This window comes from Carassius gibelio, chromosome A20 (genome assembly GCF_023724105.1).
Source record: "Carassius gibelio isolate Cgi1373 ecotype wild population from Czech Republic chromosome A20, carGib1.2-hapl.c, whole genome shotgun sequence".
NCBI lineage: Eukaryota > Metazoa > Chordata > Actinopteri > Cypriniformes > Cyprinidae > Carassius > Carassius gibelio.
In genome coordinates, this window is record NC_068390.1 from 8572346 (window position 1) to 8591188 (window position 18843).

The 18843-nt window shown below is 38.5% G+C and overlaps 2 protein-coding genes across 2 annotated transcripts; both read left to right on the forward strand.

Annotated features, from left to right (window-relative positions):
- Positions 1 to 4186: 4186 nt before the first annotated feature.
- fosl2l (fos-like antigen 2 like) lies at positions 4187 to 9730 on the forward strand. Its single transcript, XM_052535820.1, has 4 exons — positions 4187 to 4385; positions 4522 to 4690; positions 5110 to 5217; positions 9035 to 9730. Exons 1-4 carry the CDS (start codon positions 4330 to 4332, stop codon positions 9305 to 9307), a joined length of 606 nt encoding a protein of 201 aa, XP_052391780.1. The 5' UTR covers positions 4187 to 4329; the 3' UTR covers positions 9308 to 9730.
- Positions 9731 to 11087: 1357 nt separating this feature from the next.
- Positions 11088 to 18633, forward strand: kcnk5b (potassium channel, subfamily K, member 5b). The gene is made up of 5 exons (XM_052535701.1): positions 11088 to 11435; positions 13867 to 13978; positions 14665 to 14831; positions 14920 to 15088; positions 16840 to 18633. The coding sequence occupies exons 1-5, from the start codon at positions 11250 to 11252 to the stop codon at positions 17565 to 17567; spliced, it is 1362 nt and encodes a 453-aa protein (XP_052391661.1). The 5' UTR covers positions 11088 to 11249; the 3' UTR covers positions 17568 to 18633.
- The last annotated feature ends 210 nt before the right edge of the window (positions 18634 to 18843 follow it).

Below are 18843 nucleotides of genomic sequence, written 5' to 3' on the forward strand. Positions count from 1 at the left end.
CGATTATATTCTTCAAATTTGAAAACCATAAGAAGCTCAGTTCATAAAAGCCATGCGTAGAGAAAGATGGCCCTGGTTGTCATATCTAAAGGCAGCTGCTAACCCCACAAAAACCAAATGTTTCCACAACTATTCAAAACTTTGTACCGCAGCATTACCAAAGTGCCACCAAAATACAATGTTTTAAAACAACAACCAATATGTAAAAAATAATAATTATGTAACCTCATCAAAACATGTTTGAAATGTTGTGAAAATGCTAACATGAATACAAAAACCAGTCCAAACTGCAACTTTTAAGAAATATTTTATTTAGGTGTTAAAATAATGCAATCTGTACATGGATTAAAACTTTAAAATATCATGACAGTATCAAAATAAAACCAAGCCAAATCTAAAAGGCACAAAGATGACTGAACAATAATACATTTTCTGACCAAAATTCCTGCATAGATGTGATTGCACCAAAACAAGGGAGTGGTAGTTTCCATTAAAGAGCTGACAGAAAGAGCAATTTACTTCATAAAGAGAATCATTGGCCAAATTGTGTTAATGTAGGCTATGATGCAGTGATGTAAACATGCTGGCACAGCATGCACAATACATTCTGTTTCCTTTTCCACCTGTATTGTCCTCTTGTAAAGGACACTCATATACCCTTTCAAGATGCAGTGTGGTTTACCACAGCAGATAAAACCCTTACAAAGCAACAGCCTTCAAAAGTACTGTGAAATTCAAACAGCAAGAGTCAAGCGCAGGCTTCTGGTCTCCGAAAGGAGGTGTAGGTTCAAATCCCACTTTGGAGAAGATCCATGTACAGTGATTAGATAAAGAGTCAAAACTCAAAATAATGTGTCATTTGCGTTCAACATAGTACCGAAAGCCAGGTTAAACTGATAAAACGGCTCATCAGATAACGTGAATCAGTTTTCAGAAAAGGCTAAGGTGCCAGACTCAAGGATTTCCAACCTTTTCGGGACATGAGGTTTCTGGTCTGTGGATGAAGCTGTGGATTCTTTTGACAGTTAGATTTTAGAGTGTCATGTATGAGAAATGTTAAATTTGCATGCGACACAGTACCACAGGGCACGCTGATCATCGAATAACTTGCATCAGGTTTCAGGATGGCCAAGTGGTCGAAGGCATCAGACACGAGGGTTCTTTTCAGGACATGAGGTTTCTGGACTCTGGATTGAGAATTGGGATGAAATCCCACCACTGACAATTTAGAGTAACTAGACAAGAAAATAAACCTCAAAGAATGTAAATGCATTAAGTGCTATGACTGTCATTCCATATCGAAGGCTCCACTGATTGGACTCAGAGCAAGCAATGGCAGAGTTTTTTAAGGCACCGGACTCAAGGTCTTGCTACCTTCTCAGGAAAAGAGGATTCTGGTCTCTCCGAATGGAGGTGTGAGTTCAAATCCCCCTAAAAACATTTTAGAGTGATTAGACAAAAATTCAACACTCAATGCATTAAGTGCTGTAATTTGCATGTTACATATTTGCATTGCCATCAGACAGACTCAACTGATATGACTGATCAACAAGGCAGAATTGCAGAGCAGTCCCAGGTGCTGCACTCAAGCGCTTTCAAATTTCTCGGGACATGAGATTTTCGGTCTCTGAATGGAAGTATGGGTTCAAATGCCACTTCTGATGGCAAGTTATAGACAAAAAAAAAAAAACACCACAAAGGTCTCTGTTCAAATCCAGCATCTGACAAAAATCGGTTGCACATTATTTTACAGTAAGTGTACTTACATGTGTACTTATCTAAGAAAGTTCAGGTAATACAAGGTAACTACACTAGGTAGGGTTAGGTTTAGGGGTAGGTTCAGGGTTAGTACCTAGTTATTACATAGTTATTGTAATTAATATAATAAGTACATAGTATGTACATGAGGAACAGGACTGTAAAATAAAGTGCTACCCAAAAATCATTTACAGTGACTGGACAAGAAGACAAGAAAATGTCTAAAGAATGTTTGAAAAGTGTTCTTGAAAAGTGTTCTGTCATGGACACATAATAAAAAAGTTTCATTATGAACTGCTTTACAAATTGCATGAAAGGTAATTCATGTTTATTTCATCTGTTCATTTCCAACGGGAAAAGAAATGTGCATTTACTTTTAAATACTTAAATAGGTACAGTTAAATGTGGATAATTTTCACTTAAGTAAATTTGGCTATATACAGTTTGAGTTTAACCGAGTAAAGGTTTTACATACTTAACTTCATTTCCCTGCACTTACACAACTCAACCTAAACAAATGCAGACACTTTCTTATTCAAAATGTGACATATATGAATTACACTGACAGCCAAGTGTCATGCTCAAATGGGTAAAACAAATAAAGAAATAAATCCAATAATTCAGTTAAAGGATCAAGTTAGACACAGTCGGATACTTTTAAATTATTAGCCCAAATCTTTAACCACCAAGTTAACTTATGAGTAAATCGAATCTAAATGTGCAGTGTTTTACGAGTTTAATTCCATACTGATACCATGATTGTGTATTGGTATTATGTTTTATCAAACCGTAGAACACAGTGCTAGTTCCACCAAAGTCATGAGTGTGATTCCCAGCTCAGAATTGGATGATTTGATTAAACGTATGCTGTGAGTAAACGTGTCTGGCAAATGCATGGATCTAATTTGATGGAATAAAAACCAGTGTTTGATTCACAGCAGTATTCAACTGCATCTTGTCACATGTTTGATGAAACACAGCCGAGATATATGGACAGAGACTGCAGTGTTACTATGTAACTGAGAGCTGGTGGTGTTGCCAAGCGACAGGTTGAATGCAGGTTTTTCATAAGTGTTTAATTGTTGTAGTCTATTCATGCTAAGAAGTGAATGAGCTACAAGCAGGCCTTAGCACGGATGAAGAGCAACATTTCCCTTTTCTCTTCATCTTGCTTCTCCATTATCTCCAACCATACTTCTTCATCTTATTCCCTGAGTTTTTGTTCCTTGTGTCTGCTCTTATGCCTGCTCACATATCCGGCCTCTCGTGCTCTTTGTGGGTTAATTATGATCCCTTTCACATATAAGAGTCTACGTGCTTTAGTCCCACACACTCTTTCATTATATCAGCATGTCTTTAATAAACAGCACAGTGACTAGTCTCAACATGCTTTGGTGTGTCCATTAAAATAAGACACAGTTTAAAGCAGAACAGCACATGGACGGCTGTATAAACTAATCATGTAACACACGTTCACAAAAATGTTGTAATTCTCATGGCTCTTTTTCACAAAAATCTTTGGTGAAATGGATCTCAATCTGAAGGTAAGGTAGTTTCAATCTCTGAAAGGCCATAAAATGTCATCTGAGCTGTGATAATACTGAGCCTTGGAGAATATTCTTGTGTGACATTCACTCCTACACAACTGCGGTAGTGTGGCCGAGCACATGCTGTTCCCTGCTAAACACACACATAAACACACACACACACACACACACACACACACAAACAAAACACACTCAAGAGCTCACAGATGCAGGCATAGGTCTCAGTGTTTAGTCTAAGAACACTCTGTGCTTTTGCTCATTAACTCCAGCATGGCTGTTATATGGAGCTTATAAACCCAAGCCCTGCTGCATGCTAATGGTTTAAAGAGACATGTAACAATGCACTTCAGAAAGGCATATGATTTAAAAACATTACGAAATGTGACAGCGTATCAGCTTTGAACAAAGACAAATGTCTATACAATTTCTACAGTTTCTCATAATCATATTTTTTTCTGAAAATATCAATAGAAATTATACACACACACACACACACACACACACACACACACATATATATTTACTCTACAATTTCCCTTTTTAACCCTGTTGGAAAAAATAGAGACCAGGTAAAACCAGAAAGAAAAGTTTTATAAATAAAATAAAATTAAAACTAATAATAATAATGTTTTATTTATTCTTCATTACATACTAATCAAATGCAAATTTATGAAATAATGTTGACTAAGTTTAATAACAGTATATAAGACACTGATAGAGCATGTGTATTTATTTGGGGTGTGTATCTATCCTGAGGGATGAGTGCCGCTTGTGCGTGGAAACACGTGACGTAACTCACGGCAGGTAATTCCACGACCATCAAACGCTTGCGCGCTGACGCAATTGCCCTTTTAAGGAGACATTCGTCATTCAAATGATTGCAATACTAGGCCAGTGAATGCCTGTTGCTGCACTGATTGAGAGGTGCATGGGTGGAACTGGAATTTCAACATCGGGACTAATACCCTACACCTCAACCAGGAAAATTCATGGCAAAATACCATTTAATTAGGAGATATTTGGAATGAACGCAGCTGAACGCAACTGCATCTCTGGAGGCGTTATCTCCAATTCCATCAGGTGAGTAGTATAATTATGTTATAGGTCAATAAATTCGCATGTTTTAACCTTTTAATACAAGCACGCGGTATTTTGCATTTGATCTAATTAAATTTACCGTATATTTTCTTCTTCTTCTTCTTCTTTCTTTTTTCAGCCAGGTCGAAATGCAGATATCCAAAAGTCCTTTTATCACCACTGTCAATGCAGCCCCATCGAGACGAGAGCTGCGCTGGACAATCGAGCCAGTGATGCCCAGTGAGAGTCTGCACCAGACCAGTCAACCTCCAGAAAATCAGAGAGAAAGCTTCAAAAGAAATCTACAGGTAAAAATACTTCAAATGCAACACCTTACTATTTTCTGTATATACATATGCATACAATAAACACATACAATTGTCATAAATAAATAATAAATGATTGCAGTTTTTCCAAAAATGCTCGTCCTGTTCAACTTTTGAAATGAAAAAAACATTATATAGATGGGCTCTGACTGAATGAGTGTTATAAGGCTATAGCAAAACATGATATTGATATATTGAATTCACACAAAAATATCATAATTTAATCAGAATCTAAAACACACATTTGTGTACAGCACTTTCCAGTGTGACAACTAGCCCCAGTCTTCTCTCTCTATAACTGAATTAATCTTTAAAAGGTAACAACAGATCAATAAAGTGAAGACAGACATATGTTATTCTAGTTTTTAAAATAATACTCTGTTCTATTGCTTCACCATTAGCTCAGTCCAGATGAAGAGGAGAAAATAAGACGGAGAAGAGAACGTAACAAAATGGCTGCTGCCAAATGCCGCAACCGCAGACGAGAACTTATTGACCTTCTCCAGGAGGTGAATACTAGGACTTTACTGCCATTCTTTTTTTTCATACTGTGTTCAGGGTGGTGCACTTTTCTTGTTTATCCAGTTTTAACTTGAGACTGATTGACTGAATCACCCAGGTATTAACACATAAATGAATGTTTTCATAGTTTCAATTAGAAACAAGAATGGACAGTCACACTCTCAAAAACAAAGGTTGTTTATTGGCATCAGTGATTCCATGAAAAACCTTTAAAGGAACAGTTCACCAAAATGTACCCATCTTCAGGCCATCCAAGATGTAGTCGAGTCTGTTTCTGCATTGGAACAGATCTAGAGAAATTTAGCATAACTTAATCACCAATGGCTCCTCTGCAGTGAATGGGTGCCGTCAGAATGAGAGTCCAAACAGCTGATAAAAACATCACAACAATCCAAAAGTCATCCACACCACTCCAGTCCATCAGTTAAAATCCTGTGAAGTTCAATGCTGTATGTTTGTTAGAAACAAACTATCTGTAACAGTTGGGTGTACTCTAGCATAGGAATAAAGCGCTCGTGGAGGGTCTTAATCAAAAGAGGCATTTACTGAACATCGATGGAGATAACAGACAATATACAACACATTAACATCAGGATACAACAACAACTGAACTCACATTACATTAGGTTAATCACGGACGAGGAAGAACTGAACAGACAGGGTATTTGAGAACACAGGACGTAATCAGGGAACTGGAGACAGGTGGGGATCAATCAGTTAACAAAACAAGAAAGGAAGATGACCATATAAGGAAACCAAGTTCATGAACATAACAGTTTGCCCCCTCCCAGAACGGTGCGTCCTCGCACCGCAAGAGGAATACCAGCGGAGGGAGAGTGGGGGTTATGGAGGCGGGCGTGGGGCAGGCAAAGAGGGTGCAAGGAGCTAGGAACCAGGGCAGAGTGGATGGAGGGAGGAGCCAGGGAGGAGCCCGGAGCAGGAGGAGCCAGATGGTGCTCCAGAGACCAGCCAGGATGGAGATCCACGGTGGAGTCAACGATGGGAGGAGCCATGGTGGAGGAGGAGCCATGGTGGAGGAGAAGCCGACGACACCAGGGGGCCGAAAGACAGACTACACTGTTGGGTGAGGAGCCCAAGATCGAGCAGAGCAGCCGCAGAGCCAGTGTGAAGCCGATGATCCGGAGGGCCAAGACGGAGCAGAAGCGTCTGGCGACCAAGGCAGAGGCGGGGCCCTGGAAGACCACTGCAGAGCCGGAGCGACTGAGGATGGAGTTGGAACCATAGGGAAGGAGGAGCCTGACAGAGCCAGAGGGATGGAGTGACGAGGCGAAGCCAGAGGAATGAAGTCTCAAGCGGCGGATGGTCGACAACTGACCAAGGTGGAGCCGGAGGGACGAGGGAGCCCGGTGGAGCAGGTGGGATGCCAGGCCACGGGGGAGATGAGGGAGCTAAGAGCCAAGGCGGAGCCGCTGGGTCAAAGGACCGAGGAGGAGTCCAGGGCTCGGAGGCTGGAGGCAGAGACAGGGAATCCACACGGCAAGGTGGAGCTGGAGACTGGAAGTCCTGCGGCGAACCATTGCTCCCAGATGGCGCAGACTGAGGGTGAGCTGTGGGACTGACTGTCACAAGCAGAGATGAGATCGAGGAACTGTCTGGTCTAGGAGGAGGTGGGAGAGGGAGGCTGAGAGGGAATACAGGAGATTCAGGGCTGGACAGCACCAGCGGAGACACAGAAAATTCAGGGCTGGGCGGAAACAGTGGAGACACAGAAAATTCAGGGCTGGGCGGAACCAGCGGAGACACAGAAAATTCAGGGCTGGGCGGAACCAGCGGAAATGGAGCATAGGAACTGACTGGAGGAGGTAGGAGTGGGGGACTGAGACGGTATACAGGGGCATCAGGGCTGGGCGGAACCAGCGGAGAAACAGGGGATTCAGGAATTACCTCCATAAACCAGTCCATAAGGTCCATAAATTGCTCCATATCATTTCCAGATACCAAAAACAGCTCACCCTCAGTCGTAGAAGTGTGGGCAGGGCTTTCCTCCACGCCCTCGTTCTCCACTAAAATTCCCACGACGCACGATGTTGCTGGCTCACACACCTGGTCAGTCACGCTCTTGAGGTCCTGCTCCCAGTCGGTGAAAGGCTCGGGCACTGCGGCTGCGGTGGGCTATGGCTCCGTGCGGCGTGATGGCGGCTGGCTGGTCTCTGGTTTGGGAGTGGGGCTGGAGATCTCCTCTTCGGCGGTGCAGATGGTCCATGAAGATCCATTTTTCTCCAGCACCCACTCCACGAAAGTGGCGAAATCCTCTCGGGGACCGTTCGCTGGTAGGTGTGCCTTACACTGCTCGCTCAGGCCGGTGTAGTAGAAATCTGAGAGCGAGCGGTCGAGGAAGTGGGTAAGGCACGCCAGATCTAGAAAGTCCCTGGTATGGTCCTCCAGCGTACAGTCCAGTTGCTCCAGGCATAGGAGTCAGACTGCTGGAATCGCCATTCCGGGAGAGGGAGGAAAACAAAAATAAAAGAAAGAAAAAATGCCGCTAAATAAACTACACTGTTTTGGTCCTTGATTCTGTTACAGTTGGGTGTACTCTAGCATAGGAATAAAGCGCTCGAGGAGGGTCTTAATCAAAAGAGGAGTTAACTGAACATTGATGGAGATAACAGACAGTATACAACACATTAACATCAGGATACAACAACAACTGAACTCACATTACATTAGGTTAATCACGGACGAGGAAGAACTGAACCGACAGGGTATTTGAGAACACAGGACGTAATCAGGGAACTGGAGACAGGTGGGGATCAATCAGTTAACAAAACAAGAAAAGGAAGATGACCACATAAGGAAACAGAAAGTTCAGGAACATAACACTATCATTAAGACAATTTTTTTTTTTTTTTTACTATATCGTTGCTTCCGTGTAAAATTCCTCTATCCGTAATATTGCTTTCCACATTGAAAAAGTCATCTCGTCTTAATCAGGAGAGAAATATGCACAGATCAAGTGTTTGCAAGTGAAAACCGTTAAAACAGTACTAAATAAATTTGTGAATATTGATGTGAGAGGACAGCAGAAGATAGAATTTTTTTCAATAGAAGAAGCATTATTATGTGTTTTTTTTTTTTTTTTTTTTTGTCCAGAAGCAATGGTTTACAGGTAAAACACTTCAATGGATTTTTTTCATACAAACATGCAGCTTTTCACTACAGATGTTAATTAAAAAAAAAAAGAGACACATGGTTTACTTGCATATTATTGTGATTTTTTTTTTTTTTTAATCACTCTCAATCTGACATCACCCATTTTTTAATGAACTCTTCCTTTAACATCAATGGAAACTCTCCATTGCATTGTAGTGGAAAGAAATTCGGTCATCATATTAATCATTTGGTACAATGCACTTATTGTGTACATACATGGTTTTACATTGTACTTATATTTGAAAAAATATCTGCATGTAATTACATCTATAATTAATTTCTGTAATTACATTTATAATTACACTGTTGACCCATCCCTTACCTTAACCCACTCTTAAACCTACCCAAACCACCAAAGTGTAGGATTAGGTTTATGGTTAGTAGTGCATAGTAGTTGAGGCCAATTAATATACACTGGGACCAGAAATTCTTAAGAACATAAAAATGTTCTTTACACTATGAACTTTACCTTTCGGGAAGCTAAAATGGATCTTCTATGGTATTGCTATGAAAACCTCATTTGCACCCTTTAGTTTTAAGAATGCAGTAGACTCTGCTTCAGAGGAATCTGTTACTGTTACGTAAGAAGCAGCAGCACATGCTAATGGGATCCAGCTGTGAATTTGTTTTTAGGAGACTGAGCGCCTGCACATGGAGCAAGTCGTGCTGCAGAGGCAGGTGAGCTGCCTGCAACGAGAGAAAGAGCAGCTGAAAATGCTACTGGCATCCCATGCATCCATCTGCACGCTGGCACAGGACAAACCTTATTCCTTGGACACTTTTTTGCCAGGAGAGCACCTCCCATCCAAAATTTCCATCACAGTAAAACAGGAACCGCTGGATGACGTAAGTGGGTCGGGACATTTGGCACTCCAACAGACGGAGAAAGGCTCTAAATTACACTAAATTCAGTAAAGACGATGACGCACCAGTGCTTTTTATTTACTATCTTTGTAAATACCTCATTACCACTACTAAAGAGACACACTGTGTTCAACATCCAACTTTTCCTGTGTTAAGAAACCTATTGCAGATGAGAGTGAAATCAATTCTGGTGTTCTGTTATCATATGTGTTGCTTGTTTCCATGTAGTGACCATGTCTTTTATAACTGTCTTTTAAGTAGCAATGATATTTTCTAACAATGGCTGTAAATGACTGGAATTTTTTTATTGTGGTATGTACGTCTAACTCTAAATGCACTGACATTATATGTTCAACAAAAAAATAAAAAGGGCTCGACAGTAAGAAAAGAACAGCCTGATGTTGAAGATATTGTACATTATTGTGAATTGTACTTTAACTTATTTAAATAAGTTACTACGGTAATGTTATCCAGCTGGCTTTCAGTTAATAATGTGTAACCGTTTAGAAGCATCATTTAGAATGCAACTATACAATATTGTTTCAAACACTTTAATAAAATGTTTAATAAAAATATAATGCTCAGTGAAGAATTCAAACATGTTTACACTTGTTTAACAATTAGATGAACTAAACTTTTTCTCTTTTTTTGCATTGATGTTTGAGGACAAGTAAAATGATTAATTTATCTAGAATGACAATTCAGTTATTATATACCCCCACAACAAAAAAAATCTCCTTTTAGGAAGGGTTTAGAAAACATGAGTAAATTATGCCAATTTCTATTTTTGGGTGAACTAGCCTTTTAAGCAGTAAGCTTAGAGTTACATGCAGCAAGATACAACATGCCACATAGCATGCAACAAATGGAAGATATTTTGACATCTGCAAAGGCAATGCTCAGGCATGCACGGAGAGCCCCCCTTCCCCATCCCGTTACAAAGGAGGAGGATTTCCAGTCCACTGTGAGCATGAGTTCCTGTTTGGGATTTGGGAATCTGACTTTCAATTCACAGAAGCCTTTGCATTTTCTATTTCAAGGTCACAGGATATTATGAAAAAATCCCCTAAATTTTAATTGCTTTCTTCAGGTGTGAAATAGGAAGAATGGTGTTAAGTGACCGGCGTTCACACGAGAAGAAACCTTGACTCACATTTCCTTTTAAAAACAGGTCTAGTATGTGGCTCAACCAAGATGGATATCTATTACTATATATAGTATACTCAGTAAATAGGAAGTAGAGAACATCAGTATGAAATCTGAAATCTAGATACACCAATTCCAAAGTAATTGGGCCCTTACTTAGAAGTATGGCATTGGAAAACAAAACAAAATGTTACAGTCATATATATATAATTTATTATTATTTATTTTATTTTTTTGCCATTTATTGTTGGGCTATATGAAGAATATGAAGAAAAGGGTTCATCATACGGGAAAAAGTTGTTGTTGTTTTTTAGAATTTTTAAATGGTCCAGAAAAATATTATTTCAAGAAACATCACCTGGACGGTTCTTTGGGAGAACTAAAATGGTTATTCTGTGACATTCCTTGGTACTCTGCAAGAACACCTGTGTATACTCAGTGAAACTGACTTCATACATTCATTAAAAACATCTTAAAAGTGCATACAGAAATTACTAAGAGTTAAGTTCTGTGAAAAGATCTCTTTGTTCGTTTTCTAATGTTTGTAAGTTTGTTGTTTCCCTGAATGTGTCTTTCCTCAAAACTAAAATGAATCTTAAAATCTATCAAAGACCAAAAAACAAAACAAAAAAAACAAAAAACAAAGAAAAGCCACGCAGTTTAGCCTGTCAAGGCGGACACTCCTCGCGTTCACACCTACAGCCAGGCGTGGCTCCGAATTCAACTTCCTTCCACACGCATCATTACGTTTAAGTAACACCACCAAAAACTTAGGCGACTTCAGGATTGGTTATTACTTTGATGTAACTGAGCACAGAGCAGGATCTACTTCAGTATTATGGCAGATAAAGGACCTATTCTGACCTCAATCATCATTTTCTACTTGTCCATCGGAGCCGCGATATTTCAGATCCTCGAGGAGCCGCATTTAAATGCAGCTCTGGAGGAGTATAAAAACCGCACTGCCGAGTTATTAATGAAATATCCCTGCTTAAATAAAGATGATTTGGACCAGATAATCGAGGTAGGCTGTATGATTCGATTGTTCAAGCGTTGTTTAGAAAAATAGTTTGGTGATTTTAAGGAAACATTTCCAGAGGCTGGGAAAAAGTCCTTCCAAGTTTTTTTCCCAAGTGTTTAAGTATCGGTAATTGTTGTTGCCAGTATAATAGAAGTGCTTCTCAGACACAAGCGACGACTGAGAAGTTTTCGTCTGAATTTAATGTAATTTTACAGCGTTGAAACACTTTTTGCCTAAACGTGTAAAATCTCTTGAGGTTGGCGATCCTTAAAAAAGACTGAGGCGCGATTGTTCCCAGTTTGTGGACTTTTCCCCCCGTGGGCAATAAAAGTGACGGAGTCAGAATACTATTACCACGAGAGAGAGCGCGCACGTGCATTATGCATCGAATATGAAAACAAAGCAAGCGGTTGTCTTCGCTTTGGTTCTGTTTTCAAAATTGGTTACCTTCAGAACTTAAAGGTCTCATCTAAGGACTTTTTTATTTCATTTGACTTCAATGCAAGACAAAAGAAATCATACGCACACACACACACACACACACACACACAAGTTTAACTCCACCTAGTAAGTTTCACCCACATATAGCATGCATTTAAAGTAAATGCTTTATAATAAATATAGCCTAGTTAACAGTTTAATTTATACTTATTGATTCTGAACATCTCATTCCGATTCATTCGACATGAATGTAGGGCAGCTCAAATTAATGGTAAATCCATAAACCAGTTCTTATACACGTTTTATCTGGTTTGTATCAACATCTAAATTAAAAGTTGTAACTGGATAGCTCATTAGTATTGAAATCTTATCTCCTGTGTTAACCCCATATGTTTACTATACACTCAAAGAAGTGTGAGCTTTTGTAATTTGTCACCAGATAACAGAATTTACCATATGTTTAACTCACCTCATCTGAAAAAATGTGAAGTATGAAATCAGTCATAGTTATTTTAATCAAGGACATCAGTAATTATGCACGATCTACAATAGCTTACAGTAATGTGGCATTTTGCTCTGTTCATTAGTGCATGTAGCCTACTTGTTTTACAATTATCTTGACTAATAATAACTTTTAAAACTAACACTTGAGTGGTATGGAAATCTTTTTTTTTTTTCAGCTTGTATTGGTTTTCTGCATGTTTTCGTTGATGCTGTGTATGGTTTACTAACATGACAACTGTACTTTATAAGTACTGCAACATTTGTCAGTCATGAATCCTGTAACATGATGTGGCAAAGAAAGCCTGTTCCTCAGGTTTTCAGACAACAGCATTGTTGTGGTGGTGTAGGCTGAATACTGATATTTTACATGATCAAGCTAGAAGATAGTTATAAAAAGTGTGTTTCTGTTCAAAATCAAAGAGATGTGGAAAATTAATTTAAAGTTGTTTACTTGTACATGAAGTCAGATGGAGATTGAATCTGCGGGATGTCCTCCACTAAGTTAATTTGGGTTGGGTGTGTTTGTTTGCATAGTCGCTGATTTGGGCATTTAAATAGCCCTGTTTACAGTTACAGAGATAGGCTGACTGCAGCCTTACCGACTCTAACTTATGTACATGAAGACAAGGGTTTATTTTGCTGATATCTCTACAAACACTAAACACTCTTCCTCTTTTCCTGTTATTTTGACTTCTGTATTGAAGCCTGTTTCCGCCTTGGAGTAAAACAACAAAATGGGTAATCATGAGATGAAGACACAATCACAATCAAGAAATAAATTACAATTTTGAGGAAAAAAAAAGTGACCTGTAAGTCTTAATTTGTCAGATATAAAGTGAGAAATAATAAATAAAGTCACATTTATTTATTTATTTATTTTGAGATGTAAACAGTTTCTATATTAGGGCAAATAGTTTTTTTTAAGTCTTTCTCAAAGATGTAATTTTTCGTTCATCCTCTTTGTTTTGTTTACAAACATTGTTTATTTCTCTTCTCAGTTCATTTTATATTCAAATATGCACATTTGTATTTAGGGCTGCACAATTAATAAAATTTCTAATCGCGATTACTATTGTGGATGCCAGAATTTCGTAATCGTTCAAAGCGGCAATTAATCGTTCGAAGCCCACTTATGTTATTCTGCGTGCTTAAGTTGCGTTTTTTCTTTCTACGAGTCATCTTAAGGTTTTTTCCCATTGCTTATTTTTAGTTTTAGTATAACATTATAATACCATTCATATTTTTACTTTTATGTATTTCAAAGAAGAAACCAATCTGATGTATAGTTGACATTTGAGGCTTAATACAACAGAAAAGTACTAAAGGTTTTTCAGTTGGAGTGTTTTCAGCTTGTGTATTTTCATATAAAAATATGGCGTGCAGTTGCATCGAACAGTGGAACAAACATCATTCAGTGTAATCGTGCAGCCCTATTTGCATTTATTGTTAAATAACATGGTTAATATTTAGTTTTCTGTTTCAACATCAGGTTGTGGCTGCGGCGGCTGGAAGAGGTGTGACTGTAACAGGAGAAAACCAATTCAACAACTGGAGTTGGGAGAACGCTGTTATCTTTGCTGCCACAGTCATCACTACCATAGGTATACACACTGCACTGACTGACTTTTTTGTAAGTTATAAATATTTAAAGTTAATATCTTTCTATTACACGAAACCCAGCTAAACTTCAGTGTTGAACTGTGGCTGAAATGTCAGTTGTTGTTTCCACGTTGAAATAACATTTAATGGTCAGTGGTTCTGAAAAGCTCACAAAATATAAAATATCGATTTACACAGTAAAAAGAGCAAAGCTGAAATGTTTAAGTGTCATAGCATTGTTATCAGTAGAAGACTTGGATTTAGAAAAACTGTTTCCACCATAGAATAAAACAAATCAAGGTTATTAGCGTTATTATTAAAAAGGTTATTCACACAGTGCAGACCTTTTATACTTGCATTTCTGAGAAAGAATAAAAAAAAACCTCATAATTGCAAGAAATAAACTTTTAATCGCAAGCAAACTCAGACTTTTGTTTCTTTATGATTGTGAATTTATATCTTGCAATTTTATGAGTTAATGTTATGTAATTCTTACTTTTTTCCTCTGAATTACATCCGCAAATTCTGGTTTTGTTTCTACAACAGAATAAAAATGAAAGGTAATTGCAACTTTTTATCTACAGTTTTTTTCTTTTCTTGTGGAGAACAAAAGGCTTCCATACCCAATGATCTGGCTTTAGGCAGAGTAAAGATGTTTTACACAGACTCGTCTACTCAATGATTACAGGTTATGGAAATGTTGCGCCGAAGACAAATGGAGGCCGTTTATTCTGTATCCTGTATGGGCTCTGTGGCATTCCTCTTTGCCTCACCTGGATAAGTGAATTGGGTACATTTTTTGGCGGCAGGGCAAAGCGCCTGAGTCAGGTGCTCCTTCACAGAGGCCTCACTGTGGTAAGAACATCATGATCAGAGCCCTTACTTTTTAAAAAGAAAAACAATATCATTAACATCCCCATTCATGTTTTCTCTTTTACTACAGAAAAAAGTGCAGTTCATCTGCACAGTTGTATTCCTTTTATGGGGTTTCCTGGTTCACTTGATCTTCCCAGCCGTTGTATTCATGGGCTTTGAGGACTGGACTTACTTAGAAGGCCTGTACTTCTCTTTCACCACCTTGACGACTGTTGGTTTTGGTGACTACGTAGCAGGTAACTATACAATTGCAAATAGATTTTTACATTATTGCAGAAAAAAGTTGAAAGTGAGGAGCCCACAAACTTATGGAAAATTACAAATTAAAGGGATAATGAACTGCCTTTGTTTTTTATTGTATCCTCTTATAATGTTATCAAGATTTTCACATCAAAATACATCAGAATTTAGAAGTAATAGGCTCTTTTCAGTCCTGTTTTGACGCCCTCTCATCAGAACGATCTGTTTGAATAGGCGCGGCGGATTGAGGACTCGGAAGTTAACACCCACTGCTATGATTGGCTAACAGTTGTGTATGTTTGCATAAATACTCCATTAATATCAAACAATCTGTAAAATAAACAGACAAAACAAGTGATCACGTAATGAAAACAGTTACTGACACTTGTGTGTTGCGACATAACTATCGTACTTGTATAATCGCACAGCATCATCTTTTAGTTTCAATCTTTCTGGAAATCCTGCATCAAATTGTGCTTTGTTTGTGAACGAATACGCTGTAAAATGAAGTGAACAAAGGACCAAGTTTTTACTGACGCAGCACCACACAGACTTGTTGTCTTTAGATCCATCTTTATCATTCGTTTTTTGCTTAAACCTGCGTTTGCCTCTTGTTATTTACACAACATGCATGAATAGGTGGGCGGGGCTAAACAGGAAGTGATGTAGAAGCAGGCGCTGATCTTCTTCTGCGGAGGCGGGGTTTAGCCACACTATTACATCATAGAGTGACACATTCTACAGTACAACCTGTCGTTGTGGCAGATTGGCTTCAATATAAGCTAGACGAATTAGAAAGTTTTGAGGTCTGAAACTTACAAGATGTTTTCATAGTACAGTGACCTCTTAAATGTAAAAAATCATGGGAATTTTGATTTCTCAGTTCATGACCCCGCTAAAGAAGATAACTAAATGTATTTTTATACATTCAACAGCAAAGCATGAAAACCAGTGTTTTCATCACCACTTGCCTTTTGCTCCCTCACTAATAGTATTGCATTAGTTTCTAAACATTTCAGCTAAACATTTAATGGGCAAACATGATTTCTTTACAATATATGCTTTGTATCAGTGTTCGTTTTAGTATCATTGAGATGTTATAGTTTTTGTTAATATTTTGAATTCTATTTTGTTTTCATGTTAATTTTTTTTAGTTATTTTGTTGTGTGCTTGTGCCATTTTCATTAGGTCTTTGTTGTTTCTAAATAGTCCATATTAATTATTTCATTTAAATGGAATAATGACATATCAGTTAATGTTAGTTATTTTGGTGCATTGATTTAAACTAAATGAAATGAATGACAGAATATTGCTGAAATCTGCATTTTATTTTATTTCACTTAACAAAACTGAAAAATAAATAAATGGACAATTTTAATGGATTTAGTTGACTTTAATATAATAATGACCCTTTCTATATAATAATGACTGTAATAACCCTGCTTACTATTTTCCATACACAGTGAGTAGGCGTCAAATTTGGTCTTTGGTAATGTAAACCTACTCTTTAAACCCAGTGGCGTCCGAATTTTGCTTGCTCCACTGTTAATCAGTGATGTTGCGAATATCTTCATCTTCATTCTGTCCACTGTAAAATGTGAACCAACTTATGATGCATCAACATGATGCATTGTTTCCTGTGATTGTGATTCTGTATAGACCTATGCTGATTAAAAACAGCTTCTACGTGGTGTAAAAATAACTTGTTACATTGAATAAAGGAAGTTCCCTTTGTTTCTTCTTGTAGGTGTGAACCCAGATATAAATTACCCAACTCTATACAGATTTTTCGTGCAGCTATGGATCTGCCTGGGTCTTGCCTGGCTGTCTCTGTTCTTCAGCTGGAATGTGCATATGGTGGTCGAGGCGCACAAAGTTCTGAAGAAAAGGAGGCTGAGACGCCACAGGCTGCCCATCGATGACGTACCGGAACAAAAAGAAGTCAAAAAAGCCTTCAAGCCGCCACCTCTCTCTGGCGTCATCGACATCTTTGATTTCATGTCTGAGAAGGTTGAGGACTACAGCGATGTTATACGAGCCATCGGAGCAGACGAAAGGAGGAAGAAGAAGCAGGAGGAGGAACTGGCACGGTCCAAGAGCTGTAGTGACCTGCTGCGCGGCCTGGTCATCCCACTCGATCACTCTCCTCGTCTGAAACGCCGCTTCAGCGTCAGCGCAAACATGTGCATGGTCACGTCTGGAGAGTCAACGGATGGCCTCAACAGCAACAACAACAACCAAGAGGAACAGACGCTTCTGAAAGAGCACCAAAGAGATGCTAAAAATGTTAGAAAAGAAATAAAGAGCGAAGAGAAGCCTAGACGTAATGGATGGGACTCCCGAAAATCTGACCCTTCAATCTGTCAGAGCCCTGTTCAAAGCCCTACCGTTACCACCAGTAATAGAGGATCAAGATTCTCAGTGTCTAAAATATCAGAAGACCGTTTATTAGAGAAGAGAAAAAGCATTGGTTGATGAAGAGTCTGATCAAAAAGGTCAAAACCCAAAAATGTCTCCATTTTTACATCATTAATTTTCAGATGTGAAGGTCACTTTGGCTGAGCTGATACAATGAGGAGCTTGTGAGGAACTAAGAAGACTTTTCAAAACCAATGAATTTTGCTCTGATACACAGACAGGTGCTTCCTCTACCTAAATCAAGCTGTAGACGCGCTCGTTGGTTTCCACAGTATTGAAAAACAGGTCCCGGACTGTGACAAAGATAAGTATGTGAGGGTTGGCAGAGGAAATGAATTTGATTTCCTTCACCCACGTTGGAAAGTTTGGGTGTGGTACTGTGGTTTTAACCATGGTTTTTTCATTCTTTCTCTGGATTTAAGTTACCAAAGTGACCGCTAGGAGAAATCTTGGGATATGTTAAGAATGGAATCCTAGCGTATTGCTAACAGTGCAGTATGGACTGAATAAAGCACTATTTTTAAAGTAGTCTTCCTAGTTAAATACATCCTAAGCTCATTTGCTCCACCACTAGCAAAGGAGTTGGGATAATAATGACAGTTTCCAAACAGGTTTCCCAAACAATACCCCTGGATTAGTTAGACAACCAGAATGTCCCATCCCATACTCACGCTATTGTTTGGGCAATGTTTTGATGCCATCGTAGTGTTTTACACTTGGTCAGAGGGAATCAATGTAATATTAAGTAGAGATTGTGTGTTTATATGTGTCTATGCCCATACATTTAGCTGGAATACAAGGTATTTTAACATAAAAAAACATCACTTTTGAAAAGAGTATATGTGAAACAGTATGAAAATAATACTGCATTGTCACATGACCATAAAATGGTAGAGTGAATTCTGGGTGTCTTGAATGCTTGAATGCAATGCTCAACTTGCTATTGGGGAGCGTTTTAAGAATCGGCTAATGGGATATAAACTTAATCTTTACACCTGACTGATTATGGATTTTACTCATGAATTTAGCCTTTTTTCACTCTTTGATCATCATTTGTATATACTGTATATTTTATGTTGTTTTTTTGTATGCCACTTTTGGTAATAAAAAGTATTTTTTTTCACAGGACGCCTCTATCTGCTCTTGCCAGACCACATCCGGTCTGTTGGCAGAAGTGGTGAAATTATACATGATGAACCAACTTCTTAGTAGTTTAGTTAAGTCCTTCCAAACTGCACTGAGATATTTCTGAAAACGCATAAATTCTCCATAATATATGAATTCATTTGAATTCCATTATTTAACAGTTTAACTGTAAAGTTGTGTTTCCGAG

What these genes read in the sequence shown, in the direction of transcription:
- fosl2l (XM_052535820.1), top strand. Translation starts at nt 4,330, where the DNA reads ATGAACGCAGCTGAACGCAACTGCATCTCTGGAGGCGTTATCTCCAAT. An exon ending in GCTTCAAAAGAAATCTACAG is followed by an intron (nt 4,691 to 5,109) that starts GTAAAAATACTT and finishes CTTCACCATTAG; the next exon opens with CTCAGTCCAGATGAAGAGGA. An exon ending in TTATTGACCTTCTCCAGGAG is followed by an intron (nt 5,218 to 9,034) that starts GTGAATACTAGG and finishes ATTTGTTTTTAG; the next exon opens with GAGACTGAGCGCCTGCACAT.
- kcnk5b (XM_052535701.1), top strand. Translation starts at nt 11,250, where the DNA reads ATGGCAGATAAAGGACCTATTCTGACCTCAATCATCATTTTCTACTTG. An exon ending in TTCACAGAGGCCTCACTGTG is followed by an intron (nt 14,832 to 14,919) that starts GTAAGAACATCA and finishes CTTTTACTACAG; the next exon opens with AAAAAAGTGCAGTTCATCTG. An exon ending in TTTTGGTGACTACGTAGCAG is followed by an intron (nt 15,089 to 16,839) that starts GTAACTATACAA and finishes TTCTTCTTGTAG; the next exon opens with GTGTGAACCCAGATATAAAT.